This window comes from Meles meles, chromosome 18, assembly GCF_922984935.1.
Source record: "Meles meles chromosome 18, mMelMel3.1 paternal haplotype, whole genome shotgun sequence".
In the NCBI taxonomy this organism is placed as follows: domain Eukaryota; kingdom Metazoa; phylum Chordata; class Mammalia; order Carnivora; family Mustelidae; genus Meles; species Meles meles.
Window position 1 is genome coordinate 44,233,591 of NC_060083.1, and position 15,135 is coordinate 44,248,725.

General features: G+C 47.9%; 1 protein-coding gene across 3 annotated transcripts in view; it reads right to left on the reverse strand.

Annotated features, from left to right (window-relative positions):
- STAT5B (signal transducer and activator of transcription 5B) overlaps positions 1-15,135 on the reverse strand; it is a 65,624-nt gene that overhangs the window by 2,891 nt on the left and 47,598 nt on the right. For all 3 annotated transcript variants that reach the window (XM_045984962.1, XM_045984964.1, XM_045984965.1), the window contains 14 exons: positions 14,489-14,663; positions 11,539-11,669; positions 11,119-11,270; positions 10,547-10,702; positions 9,949-10,128; positions 9,468-9,555; positions 9,265-9,387; positions 8,381-8,473; positions 5,310-5,516; positions 4,389-4,483; positions 4,156-4,286; positions 2,351-2,521; positions 646-697; positions 213-320 (listed from right to left, as the gene is read on the reverse strand). In XM_045984962.1, coding sequence (XP_045840918.1) covers positions 213-320; positions 646-697; positions 2,351-2,521; positions 4,156-4,286; positions 4,389-4,483; positions 5,310-5,516; positions 8,381-8,473; positions 9,265-9,387; positions 9,468-9,555; positions 9,949-10,128; positions 10,547-10,702; positions 11,119-11,270; positions 11,539-11,669; positions 14,489-14,663 — 1,862 coding nt within the window. The remainder of the gene's footprint in view (positions 1-212; positions 321-645; positions 698-2,350; positions 2,522-4,155; positions 4,287-4,388; positions 4,484-5,309; positions 5,517-8,380; positions 8,474-9,264; positions 9,388-9,467; positions 9,556-9,948; positions 10,129-10,546; positions 10,703-11,118; positions 11,271-11,538; positions 11,670-14,488; positions 14,664-15,135) is intronic.

A 15,135-nucleotide genomic window follows, 5' to 3' on the forward strand; every position in this document is an offset into this window, starting at 1 on the left:
GAGGGGAGTATATGACTTGCCCAAATCCACTCTAAATTACCAATATCTTCTGGTCAAATCTCTCTCCTACCTGGGTACATGCTAGAGCCCAGCCTGGGTGATCTCAGACACACAGGAGATCTGGGGCCTTTTGCACACTAGCCCTCAGGATGCCCAGCCTGAGGCCAGGTGCCCAGTACCTCCCCGCAGAGCCCCATCAGAACACAACCTACTTCTGGGGGTACATGTTATAATGAGCCTGGGGGCACACGGCTGGGGAGGGGGCCTGGTCCATGTAGGTGGCGCTGGCCCCAGCAGAGTCTGCAGACGCATTCACAAACCTGCAGGAGAAACATGGCAGAGCCTTAGTGGCCTTGGGGCACCAGCTGACCTGGGGAGGGCTTGGGGGGACATTTTTACACCTTTTCGGGGGGCGTGGAAGGACAAAGTGCCCACTGGGCCTGGGACTCCAGCTGCAGGAGTGGGGCCCTGGGTCCTGGTCCCATTGAGACTAAGCCCAGTTCCCTCTCCAGGGCTGAGCCAGGTTTTAGGCAGGGAAGGAAGGGCTGGGCCACACAGGGCTAAGTGGGAGGAACAGGGCTGAGGGTGGCTAGGGGAGAGAGAAAGGAGGCAGCAGGAGACCAGAGCCAGACCCTGGGTACTTACTCAGGGACCACTTGCTTGATCTGTGGCTTCACGTATCCATCCACCGCTTTAGCTGCCAAGGGGGAAACAGTGATGAGAAGCAAAGTTCTCAATGAAATAAAAATGCAACCTCCCTTAAGAATTACATCTTTTCTCAGGATAGTACACAACTACCTCATTCTATCTGAGGATCTGATACAAGCATTTAATATTTTAATTTGTTAGTAGGACCTGGTCTAGAAGCCTTAATACTAAAAATATAAATTAAAATATCTTCTGAGTTGACTTGGATATGTTAATAAATTCTTCAAACCACAGAAAACATGTACTTCAGCACAAATCCAAACCAAGCATTAATTGTACACTAAATATAAAAAGAAAAAATATTTTAAAAGTTTAAAGTTATAGATGCAGCCGAGTGACAGAATTTGCTTTGCGTCCCACGGAATAAATTGAGGAGAGCAGAAGAGGACAAATTTTCAATCACAGAAAGGATGTTGTCATAATTAGAACTGCCCACAAAAGAAAGGAGCTGTCTTGGGAAGAACTGATTTCCCATCACTGAAGAGTGATCCTGTATTGTCCATGCCCTGTGGCTGGTTAAGAAGAATGCTGGTGTCGGGGCGCCTGGGTGGCTCAGTGGGTTAAGCATCGACTCGTTCTTTCTTAAAAAATTTATTTATTTATTTGACAGAGAGTGAGAGAGATCACAAGTAGGCAGAGAGGCGGGCAGAGAGAGAGGGAGAAATGGGCTCCCTGCTGAGCAGGTCTGTAAATACAATCTTATAACATCACTTTAATGACTGCATAGAATTCCACTGTATGTTGATTTGATGTTATTTGAGAGACTTACAGTTTAGGTTATTCACAGTTATCTGTTGTGAATTAATATCGAGATAACCTGGGGCACCTGGCTGACTCATTCACTGGAGCATGCAACTCTTGATGTCAAGATCCTGTGTTCAAGCCCCACGTTGGGGGTAGCTTACTACATACATTCGTACGTACATACATATGTACGTGCATATGTACATAAACAAACTCACTGAGTTAACCTGGTGCATGCATCCTGTTTGACTACTTCCCTAGGATAAATGCCTAATCTGTTTCAAACTTTTCTGGAAATTTTACAATTAATACAGAATACTTTTATGAACAGAAACACTAAAACCATTTGTTTTGAAAAACAAGTTTTATCTTTTTTAAAAAAATTTATTTATTCATTTGAGAGAGAGAGAGCAAGCAGGAAAAGCAGCAGAGAGGGGAAGCAGACTCTGCACTGAGCAGGGAGCCTGACATGGGGCTCAATCCCAGGATCCTGAGATCATGACCTAGGCCGAAGGCAGATGCTTAACCGACTGGGCCACTCATGTGCCCCAAATTTTATCTTTCTTTCTTTTTTTTTTTTTTTTATTTGACAGAGAGAGATCACAAGTAGACCAAATTTTATCTTTCTAATTTTACTTGATCTAAGCTTGTTTTAAAAACAATTTGAAAAAAAATAATAGTAAAAGCAATTCGTTCCTTCCATTTGATTTTTGGGTTAGCAGCAGATATGATCGAAGAATATAGTCTGGGATTTACAACTCCCCTAAATAATGCTTGAACACCAACAACTAAATACTAATTGTGTAGGTTTTTTTGCAAGACAGACACACATACATACACAAAACTAAAAGAAAACGAAAATCACAACAAAACCCAATCAGAGCATGAACACCGTTACCAGTGGCAGGCTCGCACGGAACTGGCGTGTAGTATCTGGAGTACACTTCATCTTTTGGCCGATCAGGAAACACGTAGATGAGGTAATTCAGGTCCCCCAAGCGGTCGGCCAGGGACCGGATGGAGAAGTCTCTGGTGGTAAAAGGCATCAGGTTCCAAAACATCCTTTCCTCTAGAACAATAAACAGAATAATCATATTCTAAGCAGATTTCTAAACAGAAAATCTTAAAACCCAAATATACTACAAATCAAAGCTCTATATTAGAACCGTCCCAATAAAGATCTCGGGTTGTAGGTCACCTAGTTGGCTCAGTCTTAACAGTTAAGCATTTGACTTTTGATTTCTGGCTCACGTCGTGACCTCAGGGTTGTGGGATGCATCCCCATGTTGGGCTCCACCTGCAGCAGGGAGTCTAACTGGGGTTCTCTCTCCCTCTCCCTCTGCCCCTACCCCTCTCTGCTCTCTCTTAAATATGTGAATAATTCTTTAAAAAAAAAAAAAAAAGACCATATGAGGTTGTGGCTCAAGTCATTTAAGAAAGCCATGGGGAGATAAGCTGGTAATGCACAGAGCACTTCCCTAGAGATCCATGATCGTAGTTTAATTCAAATGGTTTTCAGTTCCTCTGTAGAAGAAATAGTTTTTACTGACTCCAAGCCTTGATCCCTGTACAAAAGTATATGAGAGAGGCAGGAAGCATGTCCACATCACGCAGAGGCTACATGAGAGCTATGAAAAGCTGCTAGTATCTTTAAGTTGCAAAAAAATGGGTGAGCTACTCTTAACTTATTGTGAGGATCAGAGAAAAGAATTGTTCTTGGATGGAAATAGTCAGTGGCCATGCCTTTATGTTGATTAGGATAAAGGAATAATTAAAATAGCATATTACTCTGGGGCACTTGGGTGGCTCAGTTGGTTAAGCATAGGCTTTAGCTCAGGTCATGATCCCAGGGTTCTGGGATCGAGCCCCATATCAGGCTCCCTGCTCAGCGAGGAGCCTGCTTCTCCCTCTCCTCCCTGCTCTTGCTCTCTCTCGCTATCTCTTTCTCTCAGATAAAATCTTGAAAAAAATAAAATAGCACGTTACTTCCAGTCTAATGACTCCCAAATCATCCAAGTAATTCTTCACTGAAATAAGCTCCCGGTTCAGTAATAAGAAGGCAGACATTTCAAAAGGGAAGCAGCTCAGATTGTGGACAGAACGCTGTATGACAGGTAGCCACTTCACCGTTACACATTTGTCTCTCAGAATTAGTAACTATGTTTCCCATGGTATGATTTTATGCAGGCTGCTTTGCTACCCCAGCTGCATCATGGAGATCCATTCGCAGGCCCTTCATCAGAACTGACCCCATGATTAGTGCTCAGTAAGTCATTTGTTGAAGTAATTTTACAACAAAAGCAGCTAACTAGAACCATATTTTAAATTTTATTTATTTGACAGACAGAGATCACACGTAGGCAGAGAGAAAGAGAGAGAGGAGGAAGCAGGTTCTCTGCTGAGCAGAGAGCCCAATGTGGGGCTCCATCCCAGGACTCTGGGATCATGACCCAAGCGGAAAGCAGAGGCTTTAACCCACTGAGCCACCCAGGTGCTCCTAGAACCATATTTTAAAGATTTTTTATTTATTCACTTGAGATGGGGGAGGGTAGAGGGAGAAGCAGACTCCCTGCTGAGCCAGGAGCCTGATGTGGGGCTTGATCCCAGAACCCAGAGATCATGACCTGAGCCAAAGGCAGATGCTTAACCATCTGAGCCATCTAGGCGCCCCCAAAATATGTTCGAAAAAGGGAGGGAACTCACGAGAATCAAACTTCCAAGCAATGGTGATGCCGCCAATTTCAGAGTCGCTGAATCTCAGCAAGAAGGTCCCATCAGGCTTGTTAATGAGTAGGTCATGGGCCTGTTGCTTGTTCACGAAACCCAAAATAGCCCTGGATCACAGAGGCCAAAGAGGAGAAACAGATGTGATATTTTAACAGCGGAAAGAAGAGCTTCATACTCTATTGGCTGACTTAGGAAATGACAATTCTCACCCATCATTCCAATGAGGCTTGAGATGTTTTTTTAACACTTCCATCACACCATCGAACCACTGCCAGAATGTGTAATTTCGTCCTGGTAAATTCTCCTGGTTGGAGATACAACAATGAGCACAAGAAGGCCAAGTGTAACACCTAGAATATTGCCTGCGAATACTTAAATTGAAAAAAAAATAAATGAAAAACAAACATCTACACTGTCAGAATCATACAAATAATCATGATTGTCCAAGTTTTACCAAATGAGCCTACCATCAAAAAACCGGACAGAGAGGAAGAGAGAAGGGAAAACAGAGAAGTTACCAACACCCAGTGGCCCTCTGCTACAAACACCTTCACTTGGATTTGGGCTGACTCATCCTTTCCTTATATGAATTAGGACATTTAAAACACCTGGGGATGGAGGTGTACGCAAAGAAACAAAAGGTGGATTGAAAATCAAAGATGTGACAGGTGACATCTCAATTACCCAATGCTGGGGGAGACGCTTTCTCCCTCAGCATTCCCTCAGGTGGGCTGAGGGCCCCGCGGTAGCCTGGCTCTGCAGGATTACACAGCAGGGAGCATCAGAGAGTCCGTGGGAAAGACCCATGGACTTCTGATCACAAAAGCCTTACTTCTTGTGAGAAATGCTCTCATTTGCTTTGCTCTATTTCCTTTAAAAAGGGGAAAAAAATTCACTAGCTGCACACAAAGCCCAGTTTACTTAAATATTCAAAGACCGAATTTTCTACATAAAAAAGTATGTGCCAAAAAAAAAAAAAGTATGTGCTTATCCATCTGTTCAGGAGCTTCCTATTACGTGGGGCCCATTTTATTAGAGTTATGAAGAACAAACGCCCCGGGCTGGAAGCCTCCAGAAGGCATCTAGTTTGGAGAGACTGATCCAAGGGCAGTTGGCGGCAAGTCCCTCACCCTGTTGAACTGGGACCAGGACACGGACATGCCATTATAGTCTTCAAGGTGGCTGCTGCTGCTGTTGAACAGTTTCTGGGCCAGGAACACGAGGTTCTCCTTGGTCAGGCCGCGGTTGCTCTGCACTTCGGCCTTGAATTTCATGTTGAGCGCCTCACACAGCTGTGGCCACAGCACTTTGTCGGGCACGGCGAATGGCACCCTGCCCTGAGGCGGAGGGAAGCCAGAATCTTATGAGAAAACAGTTGCATGATTTATTCACTCAACCCACAAAATGAAAACACTGATGGCTCAATGCAGTTACAAACATTTGTCTCGCTGAGCTTGAGGATAAATTCTAACTTTTTGACATAGGCAGCTCTGTGAGACAATTTAGGAGGTAACCTCAAGCTCTCTATGGTGTTCTGTAAATGAGCTGTGAACCTCCAGTCTCATCCTATATTCTAAGAGCCACAGAACTAAAACGTGAACCAAAACGGGAACGGGACTCAGACTGGTTCTCTAGCGGCAGGCAGAGAGAATTGTGTGTGTACTCACGCGTGCGTATGCACGGGTGTGATCCTTGAACCCAGCTCAATGTGAAAAAATTTTATGTGGAAGAATGGAAACTGAGTTGGGCCACTTGTAATTGAGAAGCAGGTTATAATATGGATTTTTAATAAACTGTTTTTCATCCCATTCAGTCACGGTACTTCATTTTATTTTTCCATTATTACAAATTTTTTTTTGGAATAGGCAACAGAATCACATAATATAAAATTTTAAAATTACGGAAGGGTATACAGTGATGTGTCTTTTTTTTTCTTTTTAAGGCTTTATTTGAGAGAGAGAGAGCAGCAGAAGGAAAGGGAGAAGCAGATTCCCTGCTGGGCGGGAAAGTGGATGTGGGGCTCGATCCCAGGACCCTGGGAACATGACCTGAGCTTAAGGCAGATGCTTAACAGGCTGAGCCACCCAGATGCCCCGTGAAGTCACATTCTTAACCCTGTGTCCTAGCAGCTCAGTTCCTCTGCCCAGAATATATAATCTAGTTTATTGTGTATGCTTCCAAAGATATTCTATGCATGCCGGGAAATATATATAACTTTTCCTTTTTAAAAATATAAATGGGGGCACCTGGGTGGCTCTCTCAGTCAAGCACCTGACTCTTGATTTTTGGCTCAGGTCATGATCTCAGGGTTGTGAGACTGAGACCCGCATTGGGCTCCATGCTCAGCAGGGAATCTGCCTGAGAATCTCTCTCTCCCTTTCCAGCTATCCCTGCCTCCGCTCATATACTCTCTCTCTAAATAAAAACAAAATAAATAAATAAATGAGTGAATATATATGTATTCATCTATTTATATATATTATTTATTTATATATATTATATACATTACATATAATAGCATATAATCCACATGTTCTACCTCTCCCTTTTCTCACTTAATATCTGTAAGACCTTACATTAGCACATAAACACATGTTCTTCTATAGTTAGCCAGGCCCCCATAGATGGACATCTATGTATCAGCCCAGTGATCTTTAGCTATTATAAACAATTCTGCAACATACTTATGTCATTTGACACTGATGGAAATATATCTATAGAATAAATCCCCACAAGTATGTATTTATTTTAAAAGAGCACAAGATGTACACTAGTCATTAACACAACTGAAAATGCTAAAAATGCTTATTTATTTAGGTATTGCCTAAATTTAGGCAATTTATTTAGCAATGACATGTTGCAAGAGCTGCCAACGTGACATGAGGAATGAGCTTGGTGGACAGGCAGGGAGGGAAATGAGAGGAGAGGCGGCAACCCTATCCAGGAGGCTTATCAGGACTTGCTGCAGGCAGTTTTAGGAGAAGCCTCAAACTCAGGATCTGTAGAAGGGGCATGGGAGAATTTCTACTATGAATCTACCTTTGCAGCAAAAATATTCTTCTATAAAGAGGACCTTTTTTTTTTTTAAGATTTTTAAAAATTTGTTTATTTGAGAGAGAGAGCATGAGAGGGGAGAGGGTCAGAGGGAGCAGCAGACTCCCGCTGAGCAGGCAGCCCGATGTGGGACTTGATCCCGGGACTCTAGGATCATGACCTGAGCTGAAGGCAATTGCCCAACCCAGCCACCCAGGCGCCCCTATAAAGAGGACTGTTGAGAGAACTGTTGAGAGACTGTTGAGAGAAGAGTTGATGAGACTCTTCATGTTAGAGTATGTGACAGAAGGACATAATTCTATATCCCGAATGCCAACCAGAACCTTTTATCAGGCTTTCATGGAGTACATGCTGCTGGAAATGTGTGATACCTAGAGCTCTTCCTGATGAAATGTTTTGAAAACGCTCATCAAGCGCACATGAGTGGCCAGAGAGTGTTTGACACATAATCACAAAATCACGTTCATTCCCTTAGACAAAGCATCTCATTCTCCGTGAGAGCTGAATCACAGAACCTAAAGTTTGGAGAAGACATTAAACGGCACCCTCATCGACTGGAGGAAGAGGGCAGGAAGCAACTGCTAAACTCTAAGTAACGCTCTGAGAGGTCCACCTTCTGGAGTCCCAAACTCCACTCACAGTCTGACCCAAGGATTCAAAACACTATTTGTTAAACAGTGACTACGTGACAAACATTTTCTATTTTGTATGTTACCTAATTTCATTTATTATTTTTTTAAGTAAACTCTGTGCCCAAAATGGGACCTGAACTCGTGATCCCCAGATCAAGACTTGCATGCTCTCCTGACTGAGCTAGCCAGGTGCCCCTGAATGTTACCTACTTTCATCTTTCTACCAGCACTATGGAGCACTACTATCCCTGTGGTACAGACACTTGGGGAAACTTAGGCTCAAAGAGAGAAAGTGAATTCCCTGTGGTCACAACGTGAGGAAATGGTGGGGCGTGAGTTTAACCCTTGGCCAGATTCCAAGCCCACGCTCTTTCCATTCTCCACATACTCTCTACTCTGCCTCCCACTACAGAAAACTGTGCTTTTCTATGCTTTTCTGGGAGAGAACACATGAAAGAGATTCATGACACCAGCGTCAGGATCTTGAGACCCACAGGCTCAGGGAATTCACTCACAGGCTCTGCAAAAGCATTGTCCCAGAGGACGGTGGCCGTCGCATTGTTGTCCTGGCTGCCATGGACGATCACCACCACTGGGAGGGACAGGGTCTAGAAACACAAAAGAGAAAGGCTGAGTGCCAAGAGCGACACGTTCCTCTCTTGCTCTTCTTTTTCTTTATCACAACACATTCATTCTCTCTTCAGTTTCAGTAAATGTCACACTCGAACAGAGAACCTGATTGGCTCCAGGAATCACAGGACTCTTCACAGTGGTGCAATCTTAGAAATTTTAGATATTTTAAGAAGTGTTGGCTTAGATATTTCTGAAGGAGGCAGTAAGGTTCTCGAAAGGAGAACAAGAGAGAAAAGAGAAAGAGTATGGAGCATTTCTACAAGAAAATAGCAAGTAACAAATGTCTAAAACTTACTACAACTGTTACTCAAAGTCATCTGGAGTGATGTTTCCCTGATTCATTCCTACCTATATCTCCAGCTATTTCTTCTTCTTCTTTAAAAAAAAAAAAAAAGATTTTATTTACTTATTTGACAGAGAGATCACAAATAGGCAGAGAGGCAGGCAGAGAGAGAGGGGGAAGCAGGTTCCCCGCCAAGCAGAGAGTCTGATGCGGGGCTCAATCCCAGGACCCCAAGATCATGACCTGAGTCGAAGGCAGAGGCTTAACCCACTGAGCCACCCAGGTGCCCTCCAGCTATTTCAATTTGCTATTTCCTGTTACTGCGATCTTAAAAGAATCGAAGACACACAATTTTAAGGATGAGGTCTCCCCACGTTCTGTCCACTGAAGGTTAAGGTTAAGACACTATGTGATCAAAACAATTCTTTTGTAATACAAAGTACAAACACACACACACACCACACAGCTGAGGGAGGGCTTTACCTTGACTTGAAAAACCAGCTCATTGCCACCAACACTGAACTGTGATTCAAACAGGATTGTAAATTTTTCTTCCGTTACTGACTCTGCTCCACGACGGTCAGATCTCTTAATTCGTTTCAGGGACTGCAAAGGAGACAAATAAAAAAGGTTAGAGCCCTCACACAACTAGGGAGGATTTGTTCTTTTCCTTCTCCCATGCTCACCATGTTCCTGAAGTGCGCGCTGAGGGTGCCAGTGGCCTGATGATACTCCATAACACAGCAGTTGTTCAGGATCTCGCCACTGTAGTCACTGCAGAGCAGAGAGAGACTTGACACAATACCCTCCAAGTGTGTCCATAAACGTGGGGTGGAAAATATATTGGGGGGGGGACCCAACAAAGAAGGTTGCAAAAATGGATATTATTTAAAGGAAATCTTAACTACATAAAATATATAAGATATAAACATACATTAACATGAAAGAAATGTTCTTGGACATATTCCCACTAAATGAATGAAAATCATGTACTTTCTCCACAGAAGGAAAGCCTGTATGCTTTCTCTGAGCCAGAAGAGGCCAGAAGGGCTCACAGGGCTCCTACAACGACTGGCAGTATCCAAAGTGCTGACCAGAAGGCTGGAGCACATTGTTCCTGTTGTAAAGTCTTGAAAGAGCCAGACATGAGGGGGAGGGCATGCGTACTTGCGGGTGTTCTCATTCTTGAGCAGCGACTTGGCCTGCTGCTCGCTGATGATGGTGGCCTTCACCTGCGGGGGGTTCATGTGCACGTTCAGCTTCCCGCCCACCAGCAGGCGCACTGTCGCTGCAAACTTGGTCTGGGTCTTCAGGACCTGAGGGGGCTGCTTCTCAATGATGAACGTGCTGTGGGGACACGAGGGACCAGAACACACATGATGTTGACTCAGGGGACAGTGCCTGCTCGCCGACGTGGGGAGGCTACCAGGGCTCTGCAGGCAAAGGAACGGCACAGGGCAAAGCTCCTGTTCCCAGGGAGGCCACCGAGAGTCAGAGGAGGTGGTGGAAGGGGAGGCAGTGACATGACTCAGCAGCTGGCCCAGGCTGGGGGGGACACGGGCAGTCCATGGAGCATCCACAACAGAGACTGGGCAAGGTCAACACCAAGCAGCCACTGCAACTAAGGACAGAGAGGGATGGGGGCCCAAGGCAAAAGAGACAAGGAATCCAACGAGAACCCCCTACCACAACCCCGGTGGGCAAAGCACCCGGCCTGCTCCATGCCAACCACCCAGGGGCTGGGCGTACTGGAGGCAGCAATCACCTGGTCACCAGGGCTGAGATGATGTCTGTGATGGTGGCGTTGACCTCAGCCAGCATCTCTTCCACTGGGCCGGGGATGGGCAGCTGCTGGCAGAGGTGCTCAGCCCTGCGGATCTGCTGCCGGTTCTGCCAGATGATCTCGGCCAACTTCTCACACCTGCACGGGAGCCCCAGGACACCGGGAGGACAATGGTGTCACCCCACGCCCCAGGCCCCAGTCTGGGGAGAATGCCCCAAGACCCAGCTCCTCCCTCATCCTGGAAGGTACTGCACCTCAGCCGCCACTCCTGACCCGGGAGCAGAGTGCCCCCACTTTCAGGAACACAGAGCTGCACGGGACCAGCACCCCGGAACCGGTCCGCTCTGCCTGGAGGCTCACTCTGCACACCCAGCCCTGTCCCCCTCCCCAGCACAGGGACTCCCTTCCTGGGCACATGGCACATGACGGGGGCCCCAAAGTTGCATTAGGAACCCCCAGTGAACTAAGCCTTGCTGCAGCACAGAGAGAGCTGGCTGCCTGAGTAGACGCCAGAGGCAGCACCCCTGCCCCCAGCCACCCCCAAACACCATTACCAGGACTGCAGCACGTCCAGGCTGCCCTCGGGGGGCCCTCCGTTCCCTGCCAGCTGTTGCCGCCGCTTCCACTGGATCAGTTCATCGTCCAGAATGATGGTCTGCTGCTTCCGCAGCAGCTGCAGGGTCTTTTGGTGCTTCTCGGCCAGCTCCTGAAGGCAGGTGGGGACAGCAGGCCCTTCTGGGCTCCCATAGAACAACCCTCACTCCAGAGGCAGGGCTGGGGACCAGGCCCCGGGCACAGGCCCTCCCCTCTCCCAAACCCGCTCTGCCTCACATGCTCCCCACAGGAAAGAAGGTTCTGGCCTCCAGCTCTCCAGGGTCCCGCTCTCCTCCCGGCCCTAGTCCTCTCTCGGGCTCCCTGGACGGCACAGATGTGGACCTCCGCACTGGGGAGCAGAGGACGCAGACCACACTTACCACGCGGTACTGCTGCAGCGTCTGGGCCTCATGCTGCAGCCAGGCCTCCAGGGACACCTGCTTCTGCTGGAGGGCCGTCTCCCGGCTCAGACGCTCCTGGGGACTTAGCTGGGCCAGTCCGGCAAACTGAGCTAGAGAGGCGATGGGACACCCGCGACTGTCATTTCCTGGCTTCCTGCAGGAAGCCCAGTAGAACACAAACACCTGTTCCAGAGGCAAGGCCCTGAGGGTCTGCCCAACATCGGACCGATGGCAACTTGGGGCTCTAGCAGCCAAGGGAGCCAGACCTGAGCAGGCTCTGGGCCCTGGCCTCTCGACTTTGATCTCCCCTTTAGGGACTGTGCAGATGGAAGCCTGGGGGCACAGCCCCCCCGAGGCCTCCCTTCCCGTCTTAGTCTACACAGCTGCCTGCCCAGACCTCCTCACGCCACACGGGGGTCCAGCGTGGAGCCTTGCTGCCTGGTTCGATGTGTGCCCTCACCGTTTACTAACTGGAGGACCTCGCGCAAATCATTTCCTTCTCTGGGCCTCAGTTTACCCATGTGCAAAACGGGAGAATCTTGGCCCCTGCCTCAGTGAGTCGCCAAGGAATAAGTAAGTGATGATCCACCAAAGGCTCAAGGAACCTCCCGCTCGCGGGCCCTGAAGGTGAGAGCTGGTCCTTCCTGGGCAGTGGCTTCCAGTGCAGGTTACAGGGTGCCAGAGACAAGCGGCTGCTCAGTCCCACCCCACACAGAAAGACCACCTAGGGAAGCCCCTGCCCCACAGGCTCTGTCCCGCCCCTGGAGCAGCCTCTCCTCTGGAACAAGGGGTTTCTCTTTCCCCGCACTGGCAGGGGCCTAACATGTTGGTTTGTCCAGGCTGGGTGGTGAAATAAGCGGACCAACCAGGAGGACATGGAGAGGCACAGATAGGCACACACACGGACAGAAGGAGAAGGTGGCGAGTGAGAGGGAATGACCAGCGCCCACTGGCAGCAACACAGAAGCAGCAAGATTCTCTCAGGACAGGAAGGTAGCTTCTCTCCACGCTAGCGTGGGGCTCTCATCCATGGCAAGAAGAGGGAGTCAGGGAGGCCTCCTTACCGTTTTACCAAAAATCTATTATGAAACACTTCAGACCCAGGGAAGGTAGAAAGAGTGATGCAAGGAACACCTGCATATTGATAACCCAGCTGAAGAAACCACAGGGAAAGCCACCTGTACGTCCTTCCCTGCTTGCAAACCCATCCCGGCCTCCAAAGGTAACCACTGTCCTCCACGCTGGGAATATCATGGCCTGCCCAACGTCTTGCCGAGTATCCCAGTGTCCTCACTTGGGCTGAGACAAGGAGATGGGAGAATCAGCATGTCGTGGTCGAGGGCCATGTCACACTGACTGAGGCCCTGCCTCGTGGACACAGAGCTGGGACAGACAAAAGGAACTCAAGACAGCCTGGGAAAGCCCTAGCACTGGAAGAGAACTGGAAATACGGTTCTGATCCCTCGTGGACACACAAGCTGGGACAGACGAAAGCAACTCGAGACAGCCCGGGAAAGCCCCAGCACTGGAAGAGAATTGGAAATAAGGTTCTGATCCCATGACTGGGGACTGAGAGAGAAGACTACCGTCCAGCTGTGGCACATAGCAGAGTAGTCCTGAGGCCATCTCAGAAATCCTGCCATCCACGGGGGGGTGCTGGTGATCCCCACACCTGGGTCCAACCTCCCTAAGCGAGTGACCCACTTAGGTCTCTCCTGGCACTTTGTGAATGCTTCTGGAAGGAAGGTCAGGAGATGGGAGGTGATTCTCTGCTCCACTGGAGGAAGCTGAGCCTTCTCTTGCACAAACAGAACAATAGTCTGTGTTTTTGATGAGTCAACTTGATAAATGAGACTGAACTGACATTACATGGTGGGTAGAAACCCAAAGCAGAATATAACGCAAACCCTTAAATAGGAAACAGAAAACCCAAGAATCGGACTGGAAGGACTATCAACCATCAAAGGCTGGGGTAGAACTGACAGCCTGAATTTTCCTGTTCCCCAGTCTAGGAAGAGGGCCACCCTTTCCCTGAGGTCAGTCTGAGATGGATTCAGATGGAGGAAGACATGCTGGAACAATCCCACCAACATTTACTCAACACCTGGTATGGTGCAGGCAACGTGCGAGCCTGAGGGTACAGAGATGTAAGACACAATACCTTCTCAAAGACTATATTTTACTGAGGAAGAATGGAGTTATTAATAAATAATATCAAGACAGCTGTAAGACTGACCCACATGCACAGTCTCAGAGAAGCACTTGGATAGAGATGGTTATGCGTCTATATAGCCGGGTTGATGAAGCAGAGGCTTTTTGGAGATTCTCCGCGGAGCCTGCTTGCAGGGAGAGGGAAATTAAAGTCACCCTGTCAAATTCCTACACGGTCGGTAGGGGGCCCCAGTGGGGACCCAGAACCTACAGCTTAAGTTTTCAGTACCCAGGTACCTAGCAGGATTTATACAAGGAAGGGGAGCTTTATCCTTTAGGTGCCAGGACAGCCTCTGAATAACCACACAAAACAGCATTAAACATTTGTCATTACAAACACAGCTCTTAGCCCTTATACTTTCCCTGCTTAGAGAATTTAACATTTTAGTAAAGTAGCATTTATGAAACATTGATTATACACAAAACTGTATTTTCTATTAGACTGTGAACTTCTTCCCACAGGTGGAAATGTCTTCCCCAACAGACCAGGAAGAACATGGGTGCGGGAAGCCAGAGTGAAACCCACACTCCCTGAAGGCAAGCTTGTGACCTCTCCCCCTTCCTAAGCTTCCTCCTCCCTGCCCCAATCTTAGGGCAAATACCTGCTACTGGAGAGAAAGGAGAGTGCTTCTAAAAGGAAACCTGGTTCTCTTCCAATCAGACCTGGATTTCCTTCTAGCCCTTGTGACACACACCGCCCTGCCCATGAGGGCCTCACCCTGGATCCGCAGGCTCTCCTGATACTGGATGATGAAGTACTCCTGGGTCTGCTGCAGCTTCTTCAGTTCATTCTCTGTGTCCTGTGTGACCAGCCGCAGCTCCTCAAAAGTCTGGTTGATCTGGAGGTGTTTCTGGGACATGGTGTCAGCAAGACTTCCAACTGGAGAAGTACCCTGCAGACAGAATGGGGAGAGTGCAGGCCACAGTGAGGATGGAAGAAAACCTTATGAAGGAAAAGCCAATGCCAGCACCTCAAACCTGGCTGAAATCCCCAAAGTGGAATTTTGAGTCAGAGGGACTGCACACATCATTTGTGAGAACCGATGCGGAGGGGGGGTAGAAAAGGGGGGAAAACAGGTGATCTGGCCAACTGTGACACCTTCTTAAGCCACAGCAGAAATTTCTATGACAGTCTGGCCTCCACCAGAGTCACCCAAACAGGGTCCACCTAAGCCCTCTCTGGAGAGAGCAGAACTCAGCACATCCAGGAGTTATCTGGGTTTGCAGACTAATGATGGTGACCCCTTGTTCCACATTCGTTCACCGACCCGATGCCATGGACCGTGTGAGGTGCTGGAGACACAGTGGGGAACAAGGCTGTGTGAACGCACATCATCTGTGTCCTCACTCAAGACCTTCTTGTAA